Below are 16,852 nucleotides of genomic sequence, written 5' to 3' on the forward strand. Positions count from 1 at the left end.
CACTCTGACTCACAAACATCCTTACCTCCTGTTCCAGAGGATATGTGTCTTCTCTGTGGGCACCAGGCACATATGTGGCACACATACATACATGTAGGCAGAACAAACATAAAATAATAAATCTCTTAAAATATTTTTAAATTCCCTTGGTAACTTAATTCAGGTGGGTGAGAAGAAAAAGATGTTAGAAGCAGGATGTTAGAAGTTCAGCTTGAATCACTGTGATGAAATCTTGAGACTAAGGAGACAGTCTTCGAGAAAGAGACAAGTAGATAGATGTTCGATGCCTGCACATCTGGAGTCAAACAGAGTTTTCAGCAATCAGTGAATCAGCCAATCAATAGAACAAATTTCTGGGCTCTGATAGTGTGGTTTCCCAAAATAGCTAAGTTGGAGATGAGTGAAGGTGATGAGTTTTTTTTTTTTCCTTCAGACAAGGGTAGTGGGAGGTGATGATGGAGCATCCAAGTGTAGTGCTGAACAGGAAGTAGGGAATGACCAAGTGAGGATACAGGAGAGAGGCTGAAATTTAAATGTGTGAGTCAGCAGCTGGAGGGTTGGAGGTGAATAACAGGAGGGATGCCTTCAGCAAGGAGTAGAGGGTAGATCTGAGTTTTAAAAGCAGTTGTCATCACAGTACATGAGCCAACAGCAGCAATTAAGCAGGGATCAATCAAAGCAAAAGGGAGAGGGAATTCATATTAGTTCCCTAGACGGTGTTAGAAATTAAAACACTGACACAGGAGTTTCTTGACTATCCTGTGTTTCATTGTAAGTCCTGTCTCACCAATGCCACACTCCTCCGTCTAAAACTGGCCTCTCTCAGACACATCATCCTTAGATGTGCCATTCAGCCTGGACATGAATGAGTCAACACTATCTCATTGCAATTAGAACTTTACAACTTCCTTTTTGAAAGGCTAGTGTTCTTCTTCCTTGAGTAAACAGTGCATGGAAAGCATGGTCCTTTCTCTAAAACGATGATAGCACACTTCTTGGACATTCAAACATTTTAGATTTGAAAGTTAAAATTCTGTTCATAATTGATGTAGCTCACTATCCCTCAGCCTGGTAATTCTCTAGTGGGTGGTGTCAGCATTCCCACTTGACTGGGATAACTAATGTAGGAAGAGTGTCCCTTGACATTGAGAGGTCAGTTCAAGGTTTACCACAAGACAATCACAGAAAGGCTAGTGGATTGTGTGGTTATTTGTACTGTGGTTGCTGAATAATATATTTGGGACATAACATTTCAGAAATGTAAAGTGAGCAAAATAGGGATGGCAGTCTATTTGGAGTTGAGAAAGGAATACATAATGTGGGTGCTTTATAGAGAATGTCTAGCAACGATCTCAAGCCAAATGTTAAGAGAAGCCATGTAATTTCAGAAGGTAACAGCATATAGAAGACCCTGTGGAAATGACCTTGACTTCTGAGGAATAGTGGACGTGGTTAGGGGACCTGCCTGGTTAGGGTGAAATAATATGATGTGTAATAGAAAATTTGATGCGATATTGTTCAAAGTGAGCAGAGAGTAGCTGCCATTCAATCACAGGTTAAGAATGCAGGAGGAGGCTTTCAACTAATAGTGGTGTTCTACCCTTACTGTTTTCCCAAGTTTATTTTGAGACCAGTGGGTGGAAATGGGGTTGAGGGAGGGAGTGGGAATTCAGAGAGTTGAGATATTTTAGGAAGTCACTGGGAAGATCCAGGGCGAGAGTGCAGCACCCTGTGTAGTATGGTGATGATGCCTGTGGTGACAACGGCATGCCTGATGTACCACTTGACTTTTCTTTGATGTCGAGGGAGGCAATAATAAAAGAGAGCTAAAGTAAGAATGGTGCTGTGAACAGTAGTGCTAAGAAAAGAAGCCAAAGGAGTGGTAACTAGGAAAGCAAAAGTCAGAACCCAGACATTCCTTTTGGAGTTACTAAAATGTAGATCGGTATTAGACATGGTCATCTCATTGACAGAGCACAAATATTACAGTGGCTGTTATTAAATGAACTATTAAAATGCGTCATGGCTTCCCCTATATTTCTGCCACTTCTTAATTCATTGGGGCCTTAGTCTTACAAATCATATACTGATTTTATTCGTGTTGTTAAGATTAGGGATGTAAGACTTGAGAAGATAGGTGATGTATTCAGGTTATGAGCACAGTTTGTGAGCCACAGCATAGGGTTGGATCCCAGACAGTCTGTCTCCAGGGCTGCTCTTGTGCACTGTACCTGACTGTTCCCATCTGATCTCAGTGTATTGCTAAGAAATCAGAATTGCATCCTTTGCATTATTGGTTGGGATTTCAGAATAAATGATTGTTAGAAAAAAGTTAAGTAAAGGAACAGAAAATACTTCTTCCTCATGAGGGTTTGATTTACCATAAAGAATTTAATTTCTTTTGTTTCCCTAATGGGTTTTATGGCTGAGAATTTTTCAGTTTTACAATTTTAAAAAATGCAAAACATGCCCGAGTTTTTAAATGGAAAGAGGTATTTGTTTTGTGCCAGCTAGAAGGGAACCTTTTATATTGTCTTTTTCATCTTTTTTTCCCTCAACCACTACACGGTGTCATATATGTAGTAGGCACTAGTTACTGTTTTTACTAATCAGTGAGGTTACTCATGGTGCTATTTGAGTTATTGTTAACTATATGTGTCTCTGTATCATTTTCTTATTAATAAAGGGTCTTATTTCTAAAATACTTTTAGATTGGGTTGAATTTAGTCCATATGAGATCGGCATGGCAAAATATGGAACCTTTATGGCTCCTGATCTATTTGGAAGCAAGTTTTTTATGGGAACAGTTGTGAAAAAATATGAAGAAAACCCCTTGCATTTCCTAATGGGTGAGTGATCAAAAGCATGCCCCCCACTCCCCCACCCCCGTGTGTGTGTGTGTGTGTGTGTGTGTGTGTGTGTGTGTGTGTGTGTGTGTGTGTATGTGTGTGATTTTAAATATGGATGCATTGTAAGTTATTCTCTGTTTCTCCTTTCTTTTAGGTGTCTGGGGCAGTGCCTTTTCCATACTGTTCAACAGAGTCTTAGGAGTTTCTGGTTCACAAAATAAAGGTTCTACAATGGAGGAAGAATTAGGTATTGTAAAATGTTTGCTATTATGAAAAGCGACACTGAAAATAAACTACATTGATAAATGGCACATACATATGTGGAGAAAATTAAATCTTCATGAGGATTATAATTCTCATTTTATCAGTAGCTTTATTGAAACAATCGAAATGTTTCCTAAAAATCATGTCTAAATTACTTAAGCACTATTATGACATTGCAGTTGTGAAATTTACATTGTTACTAAGAATAGTTTGTATCAGGGTATCTCCTGTTTTTTTCCCCATTATATTTCCAAACACTATTTTTGTTAGTGAGTACTTCTTTTAAGGATAATAAAGGTTGCCTTTTAAAGACTATGTTTATTAACACATCAACACAGATTTTTTTCTTTTAGGGATGAATTCTTCCTTGTTACTTATTTCCATAGTGATAATTTACTAGAGTTTTGCTAGCTTATACTATGACACTATTTCAGCTTTTTTTAAACAGATAAATTAATTCATGTCTTGTAAGCTAACACTAATGTCTTTCATTAAATCTAATTCATCTTATAATAATCTAAAAGCCAATTTTATAAATCTTCAAAAAGTAGACTATTGAGAACTAGTTGCTTATAGTCACCATTAGACTAGTACTGTAGGAATATGAATATGTTTTCCTGAATGAGTAAATCTGATATAAAAAAAGAAGTGAGCATGCATTCATGACTTTCCCAAAGTCTTGTGATCTACATCCAAAAAGTACTTTGTTTTGATTGACTGTGGGAAGAATTAGAATTTTTGGACCAAGGCTGCAGTTCTGTTGGTAGAGTGTGCTTGTTAGCCTGCAAAGTCCTGGATTTGATCTCTTGGAACATAAACCAGGCTTGGTGGCACAAGTTTGTAATCCTAGTACTCAGGAGATGGTGACAGAAGGATGGGAAGTTGGAGATAAACCCTAGCTACATCCCATTGCGAGAGAACTCCTTAGGACTCATGAAATCCTGTCTCAGGAACAAACAAACAAAAAGAATGAATGAATGGATTTGGGGACAGTGCATTAGAGATGAGGACTACCAGTCACAGGTCTGTTTGGGAACACGGAATAAAAACAATGAATATTTGTAATGCTCAATTCATTTTAAGAACATGCGCATGTGAAAAGCTTACCATGTTATTTTTTTCTAATGTGTGGCCTTTGGATATCATGGACAATAGCAACTGACATAATGAAGTTTTATATGCATGAGAGAATGTAAATGTAACACGGCCTGGAATGCCACACCTGTCATTCTGGGTACTGTTTCTCCTGAGAGATTTGATTTGAGTTGTTGATAGTTATAGGTAGTGGGCAAAGATTCATTAATCTTAACTTTAGGAGTATCATTTGTTCATTTGGATCATTCTTAAGAGAGTATTGGAAAAGTAATTTTATTATGTCTTTAGAACCAACTACTTCTAAATGGACATTAAAAACTAACAGAAAGACCACTTGTTGCTTGTGGTCCTTGCTATCATCCAAGCATCACTTGGTTAAGGAGCAGGCAAAGTGGGTCCATCTGGAGCCTGAGGTGGTCTTCAATGCAGACTCACAAGGTCTTTGTGGTTAAACTGCAATTGAATTGTATAAAGATGAAGGGCTGGGAGGTAGCTTAGTGATGGAGTGCTTGTCCCTGGGTTTGATCCCCCAACACTGGACCAGCAACAGCAACAAATAGAGGCTGCCCACGTGGAGTGGAAGGTTGTAAGCCTGAACCTAATCTCAGATTCACAGAAAGGACTGCATTAGCATGGGCTGAAGTATAGGATGAGGTAATCTTGCTTGGTTTATTCTAATCATAGCATCCCAGGTAGGTGTCCTGTTTCAACCTTAGTTATGTGGAAGTCACTCAGTCTTTTCTGAGTCACTTGGTTCTTTCTGAATTACGTGAAGATTTTTAAAAAGAGAAAGTAAGACAGAGAGGAAGCCCATGCTGGGTGGCCAGCTTCCTGTGTTCCTTCTCCTCTGAATAATCCTGATAACTCAGGTTAATTATTTTTTTTTCTCCTAAGACAGGAAGAGAATAGGGCTGACATTACACATCAGAAGGTGGGCGAGACAGTGGCTACAGGCCAAGGAAAAAGAAGACGCTTTTAGCACAGTGTGCTGAGAAGTCTCCACGGAGAAGTCCCCTTGAGGCCAACAGTCTGGCTGCTGACTGTTCCGTGTCAGACTCAGGGCAATGGATATTGTGTACTTGGGCTCCGCTGGTCAGCAGGAGGCATGTTACCTCAGATTATGTAAGGGTTTCCAGAAATGAAACTGAAGAGGTGACTGAGGGGACTTAAGACTTCTGGGGACTGTATCTCCCCTTGGTTGACTGAGGTCTCCCTATTAAGAGGCACCCACAGGGCTTTTTTTTTTAAACCAGTTCTTTTACTCTCTTACCTCAACAAAGACTTTAAGATAAACTGAACCCCATTTAAATAACTTTAAATGAAATCATTTACTTTCTCAAGGAATTTTATATGTGTGCATTTTTGCTTCTAAAAAGAGCTGTGTGAAGATACAAAATAAGAGTTGACATTCGACCACTTGTGCCCTGAAAATGTAATTTTCTTAAATTAACATACCAAGTATAGCCAAAGTAGAACAAAACCAAAACAACAGTGACAGAGAAAAGGAAATACTTGATTGAGGAAAGAAAAGAACATACAGCAACAAAGCCACCGAATATGACATCTAGAATGGTCCTGTCTTGGTATCCCCCTCTACTGTGCAACACAATTACTGCTGCCGTGATTATGATAGGAAAAGAACAACCCCATTAGCTTTTGGGTACTTTATTTTGCATTTCTGATGCCAGTATGTAACCATGCACACACCTGTTCTTTATATTAGTGTAATAAACATATGGAGAGAAATACAGGGAAGCCACTTGCCACACCTCTGCTTTCCCGAACTTACAGCTTCCCAAATGGTTCTGTGAATGAAACCTCTAAATTCGCAACTAGTGCCTGGAAATTGAATAAAGAAAAATCATCTTTCCTATTTGTTACCAAAGAGGAAAAAGAAAGTCACTCTGGGGACAGTTGATATGAGTCAGCAAGAAGTCTGATTTTTTTCTGCAAATGATCACAAGAATAATCACCAGGGTCCACAAATTAGGCACATTTACCCCAGGAAAATGATGGGTAATGATGGCACTGCTATCTTCGTATTAAGGATGAACCGTGATGTTCCTTAGTTCTCACGTTGGTCTTAGTATGCTTTAAGGGAACACACAATTCTTTGAAAAATCAACAGATGTTTTTCAGTGTTGGCAAAAGTCAGAGGTTAATTAAAATGAGTGCAATTTCTTCATGTTCTAGAGACTGAATTGTAAATTGCTTGTAGATATGAGGTTTGTCCTTTATTTACCTTCATAAACACTATTTAAAGATATAATAGGGTTATTATTATTAATGTTAAGATAAACTCACGAAAACCCTTTCCTTAAAACTCGGAATGGATAAACTTAACAGTAATCAGTTTTTGTCTGCTGGGATATTTTGGTACCCAGTGATGAGTTTTTAAGAACTGGTGAATCCAATGAGTCTCCATTTACAGCACGGATTCGAAGTTATGTGTAGATCAGTAGTCCACCTTCTGTAGTTTTGCTCAGATTATTTCTTTATAGTCAAAGAAAGAAAGAAAAGAAGGGAGGGAGGGAGGGAGGGAGGGAGAAAAAAAGGGAAAGAAAAGAAAGAAAGGAGACCTAGTCTCACCACATAACCATATAACCCTGATTGGCTTGGAACTCACTTTGTCAACCAGACTGGCCTTGAGCTTACAGAAATCTGCCTACCTCTGCCTCCTGAGTGCTGGAATGAAAAGGCATCCATCACCACTCCCTCATCCTCATAATACATTTACTTGTGAATTTTCATCCCTGAGATGCCTCAACGGTTTTGTCTTCTTCCCACAGAAAACATTACGGCCAAGCACATTGTGAGTAATGACAGCTCTGATAGTGATGATGAGGCCCAAGCACCCAAAGGTAAGAGAGCGAAAGCGTCCGTGTGGATTATGAGTGGAGGAGGGGAGAGCATTGCCCAACCCCTCTCTATGTGCTGATGAGGTCCTACATCCTGAAGTGTCAGGATGGAGGCTGTCCAGTGAGAGACAGGACTATTGCATGAATGTAAGAGGCAGTAGAATCACATCTTTTCCTTTCTTTTAAAGCCTCAAACATATTTGCAGTACAACAGATGGACCTGTCTGAGGTGGTGGCAATACTTAATTCTGTTCTACCTAGACAGCAAGCTGGAACTCTTAGTGTGGGAAAGTGGGACTGGGGGAATACATTTAGTTAGCTTTACAATAAATGAAAATGTTGCCCTTGCAGTTGTCATTAAGCCATCTGAAGGGTTTGACTGTCAGCATGTCCCTTAGCCTTCCGTCGTGGTTAGTAACTTACCTCTACAGAAGAATGCAGTGGTGAAGTGTGTTAAAATGTTCAAGACTTGTTGCACAGTTGACCTTTCAGTATCAAGGATTCCTTTTGTCTTGGGACAGGGCAGCTAGATCTCAATTTTGTGTGGGTCACAGTAGTTAGTGGCACATTTGGGATGAGGATGAAGGTGAGAAAAACAAAGGTGAGGACCACAGATACTTGTTGCAGTGTGATATTTGTTAGAAGAGAAAAATGTAGCGATTGTATATGTTTACCGCAATTTTACAACAAAACAGTTCATAAAAATAGTTCAAAGATAAACAAGCAAGAACAAAACAAACAAAAACCCAGCTAAGCATTTAGAACTGGAAGAGTCTTTTCTCATTTAGCTATGACTGGACTTCAGAAAGCAGAACACTGCAGTGACTTCTCCCAGGTGTGAGATGCGTGTAGGGGAGACTTTTTCTGCCCTTTCCAATTATCCCTACAAAGAGAGATCCTTTTCTCACAGCCCACCTGCTGTTATTTCTTCATAGGCCAAGTGTATACAGGACAGAGAGCAGTTGCTTCACCACAGGATGTAGCTGCACATGGCCATAGCCTGGGCAGGAGTGCGCTGTGGTTTGTGAACTCTAAAAAGCCCTCCTTCGGTGGCATCCAAGCTTTTAGGAGAGTGGAGCCCAGCTAGGTTCCAGCACTGGTTTATTCATTGCCCAGCAACCCTGCTTATTAGCTGGAGTCCTGAAAAGACCCCACCTGCAAGAAATGTTTTAATTCTAACGTCTTCATTTAAAATTTTTAAATTTTACATTATGTTAGTTTTTCAGACTTGCATTTTGATTTTTTTTTATAAAGGAAAACGTTTAATTGTGGTGGCTCGCTTACAGCTTATAGGTATAGTCCACTGAATTTGTTTTTAACGAAGGAAGCTTGCTAGCATGAAGGGTATACATACTATATGTCTAGCACTTGGAGAATTGGTTAGTAAGGACTGAGAAGTAGACATAGTTGTTTGTTTCTTATTGAGTTAATTGCTATAGATGGCCAGAAAATTTAGTCACTGCTCAGCACTAGTTGGTTTTTTGAGGCTGAGAAGTTCAAGAACTTCTGAATTTGCTGTTCTTGCTTTACTTTCATTTTAACTTAGAAGTTGACATTGTGAATACTATTTTTTTCATTAGTTCTTACTGTGCTTTTTAAATAGTCACTTCAGTAAAATCTCCTGCCCCATTCTCTCCCAGACAACTTTCCCCACTCTAACTTGCTCCATCTGAGTAGTATCTGTTACAACTGATGACTTCCATTGTCATGTCATGGTCTCTGTTTACATGACACTTCACTCTGAGATCATGCCCTCTAGTATTTGGCACTGTAGTGTCTCCAAATCTTCTCTACCTAACCATCCCTCTCTTAATGGAGGAAGACTAATTACCCTGTTCTCTCCATAGTTTTATCTTTTCTAGAATGCTGCATCTTTGGAAGCATGCTGTCTGTAAACTTTTCATTCACTTCTTTCCCTCTATAATAAGTTAAGTTACCTCCACATCTGTTCATGACTTTATGCTTTGCATGTATTTGGTAGAAATTATAGAAGCTGAATGTAGATACTCATCTCTCAAAACGCACACAGGGGGCTGGCTAGAGAGTTGGCTCATCAGTTAAAAGCACTGGACTCCTGTGGCAGCTAACAGCCATGGGTAACTCCAGTTCCAAGGGATCCGATGCGCTCTTTTGGCTTTCTCAAGCAATAGATACACTGTGCATAGACATTTGTACAGTCAAAACACCATAAGAATTAAAGAAAAATCAAACCAAGCACCTCAACACACAGAGTTTTATGTAACTGTGCCTGCTTACTCACAGAGTTTCTAGCACTTGGAACAGAAGAGTTTTGAGCACGGCTTTTTCCTTTTGATGTGAGTGGGTCATGCTGCAAGGTTGCACTGCAGTTGGCTGCTGTAAGACTCTCTGTTCTGAATATAAGGCCAGGTGCTTCTCTGAGAACTTCACACAGATCCAAATCACATTACCCCTCAAACAATCTTAGGAGGTTTCCCAATGAGGAAACGAAGGATGGAAGGGGTTCGTAGCTAGCACAAAGTGGAGAGAGGATGGGAACTCAGATGATGAGCATTTCCCAGGAGTTAACACAGGCATAGGTTTCAGAGGGGAAAGTCATTGGTGATTACTTCTTTGGACCACTGGTGCCTTTTAAAACACTTTATATCGTTTGTTTAAATTACAGGCCTTTAAATCCCCAGACTTTATAAGCAAGGGTGAAATAACAGGTCATACGATCAGTACATGAGCGTGTTTATTTATTGGCAGTCATTTGGTGGGTCTTTCTGCTCTCCCTTCTAACTTTTTGTAATCCTTGGATGTTTATGAAGCAGGATGTGGACACTTAGGAAAAATTGGGAAACATAGATGGTAGTATTAAGTAATATAGGTTGTGTGTGTGTGTGTGTGTGTGTGTGTGTGTGTGTGTGTTGGGTAGAGGAGAGCAAGGGAGAGGGAGATAGGAGAAGATTAAAGGGTATTATATGAAAAATCTATATAGATTGAGGCATCAGTGGAGAATGTAGACTGACATTGTATGTAGGTGAAAGGTAACTGTGAACACTTGAAAACAGAAGTGATAGGGCACTTGCTTTAGTAACCAAATAAAGTTAATAACAACAACAACACTCTGCATTTGTGCCTGCGTGTACATATTTTCTATATGATATTATTCCTTTACCTCAGGCACTGAGAATGAAGATGCTGAAAGAGAGTACCAAAATGACAATCAGGCAAGCTGGGTCCATCGTATGCTGATGGCCTTGGTCAGTGACTCAGCGTTATTCAATACCCGAGAAGGACGAGCAGGGAAGGTGCACAACTTCATGTTGGGCTTGAACCTCAACACCTCCTATCCACTGTCTCCTCTGAGAGACCTCAGCTCCCAGGATTCCTTCGATGACGATGAACTCGATGCAGCTGTAGCAGGTGGGTACCAAATCGGAAGCCCTGGAAGCTAGTTACGGATGTCTTTATTCTTTGTCGGGGAGAGGCATTTTAATTTCCGTTAACATTTATTTGGACTCAATTTTAAGAACATTTGACTTGTGAGGGACATTCATTTTTTTTTTGTTTTGTTTTGTTGTTTTTGTTTTATTTTTGAAGAAAATACAACGGCTAGGAAATTGCCTTGTCATGTTACTATAGGAAATATTCTTTGAACTCCAAAAGCATTTTTTTTAATTGGTCAGGGTTCACTTACAGACAACAGGAAACTTCTTCCGTGTAAAGTAGGGAAGGAGAAGCTTACAGAATTGTTCCAAGGATTAGAGAAGCAAGCCCAGGGCTTTCAGGAGTGACTCCAAAAACACCAGAACCATTCCCAAACGCCTCCACAACCGTGCCTGGCAGTGGGAAGAGAAGAAACACAGCTATGTCTCATTTCCTCCTTCCTTTCTCGTGGGTGGGCCCTTTGGAAAAGGCCAGGTCTCCACAGATGGAGCTTTGAGGAGGTGGGGAAAGTGCGCTAGGCCTGGCGCCCTCTTGTGGTGAGTGAGGGGATCATGTAGCATGGGTTGGCGTGGACCAGTCTGCAATGACCTTCTGGACAGGGAAACTGTCACTCGTTTTCAGAAAGATTAGGAAACTTTGTGAAGTTGCCTGGTAAGAATCTAGTCACTTTCAGACTTGTCATTAACCAAATTCCCCCAAATTGCAACCTTTATTCTTCAGTTCCCTGTGACTTATAGGTTAAGTGTTACATTTGCCTTGGCGATGATTAATATGTAATATATCTTTTTGTGTAATGATCTTAAATTTTTCGTCAGTCACACACTATCATTTTTCCTTAGTTTTCCAAATGTAATTTCTTAATCATTTCTGTCTTAGGTAATTGCCAAGATGCAGTAAAACTTTAAAGTAAGATATTTGAAAGAGCATAACCTTTGTTCATCATACCTACAAAATATGTTTGAAATTACAACAGGTTTCAGATTTTATTAGCTTTCTGTTTGTTGTTCAACTTTAAGGGGAACAAACCCTGAGTTTTGTATTATGTGTATGACCTTAATATTATTATGCATTTATAATTCCAGTTATTGTTTTATATATATTAATATGTAATTCTAATTATTCTAATCATATTAGCTGTAATTGATGTCTACTTGTGGTAACATAAATTCACCTACGCTAAGAAGGCGTTAAAACATTCAACTGGTGGCCTTGGCTTTCTTGGTTTGTGGCACATGGTTGTACTTCTTAGTCTCCTCTGGCCAGTGCTTCCTTAGAAAAGTGTGCTTTATGATGACTGCCGATTGGGCTTAAGCAAATTATGCTCATATATGGCTTTTAAGATCTATAAGAACCTTCAGTGATTTAACTTTCTAGATAAGGAATAGCAAAGAAAATAATTGTGTTGTCTTTGTCCCAAAGTGCTCAGCGAATCTGGGCTTGAGTCACAGGTCTCCCCGTCTGGCTTCTAAGTCATTCCCTTTGCACACCATCCCCTGTGGTTTTCTTAGTCATTGTTTTGCTGATGTAAGAATGGAAGTTTTCTCGGTGCACACTTCGTTTCATTCCCTTTTCACTGTCATTTTGCCAACACAATTCCTCGGGTTTGAGTGGCACACGTGTTCTAACCAGCTCACTCGACACTTTTAAGAACTTACCTGGCCGTTTTGCAGTATTTAATATGAATTTGGTTGGCAGTGTTAAGAACTGAAAGACAAAACAAAGATTCCCAGCTAAAATTTTCATATTAAACAATACATTTATGTGTACACAAATAACACAAAACATTGGAGGCCTATCGAGACTATGTAATCATGTTTGCTTATGTGAAATGCAGATTAAACTTGGCCATCCTGTATTTTTATTAGCCAAATTTGTTGACTGTAGGACTTATGCCTTTTTTTGCTTGCCCTATCTGAACAGTTGTTCAGAATCTTCACCTGGTTCCTTTCCTTTGTTTCCTTTCTGCATTCATACCGAGTTTAGAAATGCTTGTAATAATGCTCAGTCCTCAAGATGCACTAGGCAACATGTTAAATAAATATAACCATTGCTTTCATGAAGACTCAAAACACTTAATAGCCTTTCCTCCAAGAGCTGGTTACTAGAAAGATTGCTGCATTTTGGTTAAAATAACACTAGTAGGAAAGAGAAAATCAGCCATCTCATTTCTGAGGTCAATGAGGGTATGGCTGTATAGTGGCTAAGCTGGGGTTGGTTTTCCCCTATCTGTGAGGTTTGGAGAATAATCACTGTGTATATCACCTTGTTGCATTCCTTTTCTCTGGAAAAAAAGACTTACTCACCATTAAAAAAATAAAAACAGCATAAGGAACTATATGTTAAACATCCTAAAATATATATCATATGCATTAAATACTTAACCTTCCAGATTTGTTTTTAGACATTTTTATTATTTATTTATTTGTGTGTGTGTGTGTGTGTGTGTGTGTGTGTTTGTATGTGCCCAAGGAGGTTAGTGAGGTGTCACCTCCCTGAAACTGGAGCTCCAAGTGTGAATTACCTGATGTGGGTGCTGGGAATGAAACTTGGGTCCTTTGCAAGAACAGTATGTGCTCATAACCACTGAGCATTTTTGTAGCCCTGTTTTTAAGATGCTCTTGACATGTACTAACCTAAAATTGTTTTATATTAATGATTTTTGCAAAAAGGCTTATTCTTAAATTTTAGTAAATATCATACATAAAATTTATTTTTTAAATGTATTTCATGTACTCAATTGAAATACACAGGAGAAATTTCCAATCAGTTCACTAACAAATTCATGCGAATTTATTGTTTAGATATGACCATTGCTAGACATAATTGTATATTAGACTGAATTAACTGAATTTATTAGTTCCTTTCTGAATGAGGGCTTTATAAAGATTAAATTCTATCTTCTTCCAATCATTTGCAAGCTCTAGGAAAATCATGTGTTCGATGTGAAAGTTAAAAGGTTTATCACAAACTGTGATGTTTTTTCAAAAGATTTTATTAAATTAGTATTTATGGGCAGATGAAGTGGCTCAGTGTCTAAAGGCACTTGCTGTCTGTTTTGTCTGACAACCTAAATTAAATACCCAAGACCCACATGATAGAACCAAGTCCCTCAAGGTTGTGCTTGACCTTCATATGTGAGCCATGGCAATATGTATGACCTCCTCTCCCCCACACAAAGAAGTAAATAACTGTAATAAATGGTAAAACAAAACTAAAAATATCCTTATGTATTACACAGCTGAAATGCCACAATAAAGATAATCATTATGACTATATCCCTTTTAATTGAACATGTCCTCCATGCCAAAGAAGAAAAGGTAAAGGCTTTTGTCAAGTCCACATGTTAATGTTGGGAGAAGTTTATGTTTTATTCTATGGCGGTTCTGCTCATACATGAGTGTCTTAAAATAATTTCTTAGTTAAAATGAGAAAAAGTGAAGTATTTTATATTTCTGACTTCAGCTTTCAGACATTTGAAACAAGATAAATTTATAAAGTAATAGGTTACTCTAAAATAGTTAAATGTCTGTAGAAACAAATTTTGGTCATTGGTCACATGATTTGTTTCCTGTTTACTTTGTGTTTATAGTGTTTACCGTGGCACACTATCTGGAACGAGAAGTTGACATGAGTTAATTCGGGCTAGAGTTCAAAACACAGATATCCAAATATTTGTCTGTTGTAAATTGAATCTATGTGATGAATTCATCAGATACTCATAAAGTCAGTGGTTCTCAAACTGTGGGACACAGCCCCTTTGGAGATTGAACAACCCTTTCACTGGGGTTGCATATTAGATATTCTGCACATAAGATATTTGCATTGTGATTAATAACAATAGCAAAATTACAGTTATGAAGTAGCAATGAAAATGGTTTTATGGTTGGCGGTCACCACAACATGAAGAGCTGTGTTAAAAGGTTGCAATATTAGGAAGGTTGAGAACCACTGGTTTAAGGAACTTTTATAGGCGTATAACACAGTATTGTTTGTATGCTTGCCAGAGAACCAGATTAACTCACTCACAGGATTGGAGAGTTTGTATGCTTTCAATCATGGGAGAATGTTTGCCCTTTATAGCATTAAACAAACTTTCTACATATTGGTAGTTGTCACATAACAAATTGGTCCTAAAAATGCAGATATACTTTTAAAATTATACTTTCAGAATCTGACACTCTCCCTCATAACAGTGGGATAGTCTACTGAGTTTTTAAGTATTATCTGAGGGCTCAAATACAGCCAGGCCTTTTATTAGTTGGATATTTTGAACAAAGAGTAGGTGTAATCCATATTTTGTTATAAAATAGAAATGGATGATAGCTGTTGGAAAGCCTTATACTGGGGATTAAGTGGCCCTTCACACAAACTGCTGTTACTCCCAGGCATGGTAAGGACAACAGGAACATGCTGTCTACTTGGTGGTTACTGTAGATGTTGAATCCTGACTTTCTTAAATCTGTTTTATCAAGGAAGTTTTAGTGTGTGTATGGAACAACTATTAATATTTCATAAACTTAGGCAGATGGCAGCACAATGAAGACTCACTTAATGTCAGCTAATCTGGAGTCAGGACATGGGTATTTACCCCATGCCAGTTAGGAGCTCATCGACATCATGAACATCTCCTCAGAGATAGAGAAGACAACTAGTTTCCTGACCTGTTTTGGTGAATCTCTTAACTAAAATAAAAAGAGATAACTCTGGGTTTGCAAAGGCAAATAAGTCTCCTTAGGAATTGTTGTGCTTTATTGGATTAGAAAAATTACTGCATTTAAACAGACCCTATCATTAAAGTTTTTAATGTTGTTATGTTTAATCATGATCAAATGGTATTGGTGTGTTGTACTAGAGCGAGAAGGTATTCATGGATCACTTCTATGCGTTGTAGTGGCTAATTTTTTTAAGCTATTCATTTCAAATGCTGTCAGTGTTTGTGGTTTTATGTCAGTTCCTCTTTGACCTTGGTTTTGATTTCTGTGTTGATAGCTCTTCAGGGCAAGTGTTCTGAAACTGTTAAATAGATAATTTGAGAAATAAATGGATGGTTGACAAGTTCTAAACAACTTTGGTTAGGTAGCTCTGTATCCTTATTCTTGTTTCAGGTCAAGGATACCTTCTCTGAAGTGGCTCCCCTGATCATGGAACACAAAGATCTCACTCCTCACCATGCTATCATCTGTTACTTCTGTCATAACCATCCTTGATGCACTGGCTTGTCAGTGAATTTTTGTACTTTGTAGTAGACTCATACTGTCTCTGATAGTTTACTTGCTTGCTCAGTACCCATGATTGTGCCCAAATGGGGACACCTAACCCATGATTATGGAGTCTGTGATTTGGACTGTATCTTGGGCCCTCATCCCTTAGTACGACAGGCCCACAGCCCAGAGAGAGGCAGATGGATCTCTTCGCACTCTGCCACTTTCCAGTTGTTTCATTATATAGATGACATATAGTTTGTTTCACCCTCCATTTCTAAATGTCCTTTCCTTCTCCTCTCTGCTACAAACATTAAATAAGAGGATATCTGAAGAAATGTTTTCAAATCAGTAAAGAGGGGAGATAGTATGGAAGACATGAAGGCTAATGTCAATACTAGGAACTGAGCTAAGTTCTTCTCTTGGCATTTACTTCATAATTGCTTTTGTTCTGATATCAGAGATGAAGAAACTAAAACTTAAAGCTATTAATTTACCTACATTTGTCAGAGTTAAATCCATTCCTGAATCTAACAAAGCTCAGGCAGTGGGGCTAACCACATGGATTTCTGCCTCTCAATTTTACAGTAACCATTTATGTTTCTAAGCTAATGTCAGAAGACCTTTGAAGTCATTCTTGTCTTGTCTTTCCTTTTGAAAGATCCGGACGAATTTGAACGAATATATGAACCACTCGATGTGAAGAGTAAAAAGATTCATGTTGTAGACAGTGGGCTCACCTTTAACCTGCCGTATCCCTTGATTCTCCGACCTCAGAGAGGTGTGGATCTCATCATCTCCTTTGACTTTTCTGCAAGGCCAAGTGACACAAGCCCTCCTTTCAAGGTAAGGAGACTTCAGTAAGGAGAATAGGAACATGACCAAGGAAGGGTGCAGCCCACAGTCAGCTAGGTCCCTATATATCTATTAAGAATCAAGACAATACCCCTGTGCCAATCTGACCTGGACAGTCACTCAATTAATAACTCCCTTCTTGGGTGACTATAGGCTGTGTCAGACTGACAGTTCATGCTGACTGTGGAAAGCACTAAGTTTCTTGAGTTAATAGTGGATATAAATAATAAATCTTAGGTATCTTTGAAACCTCACATGTTCAAGATCATTGGTAGTATTCAGACAAGAAAACAATAGTTGTTGAGGTAATATCAAATTA

At 38.6% G+C, this 16,852-nt stretch overlaps 1 protein-coding gene across 2 annotated transcripts in view; it reads left to right on the forward strand.

Annotated features, from left to right (window-relative positions):
* Pla2g4a (phospholipase A2 group IVA) overlaps positions 1 to 16,852 on the forward strand; it is a 145,923-nt gene that overhangs the window by 103,222 nt on the left and 25,849 nt on the right. For both annotated transcript variants that reach the window (XM_005073467.4, XM_021229195.2), the window contains exons 11-15: positions 2,712 to 2,849; positions 3,004 to 3,096; positions 6,998 to 7,069; positions 10,211 to 10,453; positions 16,340 to 16,524. In XM_005073467.4, the coding sequence (XP_005073524.1) occupies positions 2,712 to 2,849; positions 3,004 to 3,096; positions 6,998 to 7,069; positions 10,211 to 10,453; positions 16,340 to 16,524 (731 nt within the window). The remainder of the gene's footprint in view (positions 1 to 2,711; positions 2,850 to 3,003; positions 3,097 to 6,997; positions 7,070 to 10,210; positions 10,454 to 16,339; positions 16,525 to 16,852) is intronic.

The sequence above is a fragment of the Mesocricetus auratus genome, unplaced genomic scaffold (genome assembly GCF_017639785.1).
Source record: "Mesocricetus auratus isolate SY011 unplaced genomic scaffold, BCM_Maur_2.0 Super-Scaffold_100676, whole genome shotgun sequence".
In the NCBI taxonomy this organism is placed as follows: domain Eukaryota; kingdom Metazoa; phylum Chordata; class Mammalia; order Rodentia; family Cricetidae; genus Mesocricetus; species Mesocricetus auratus.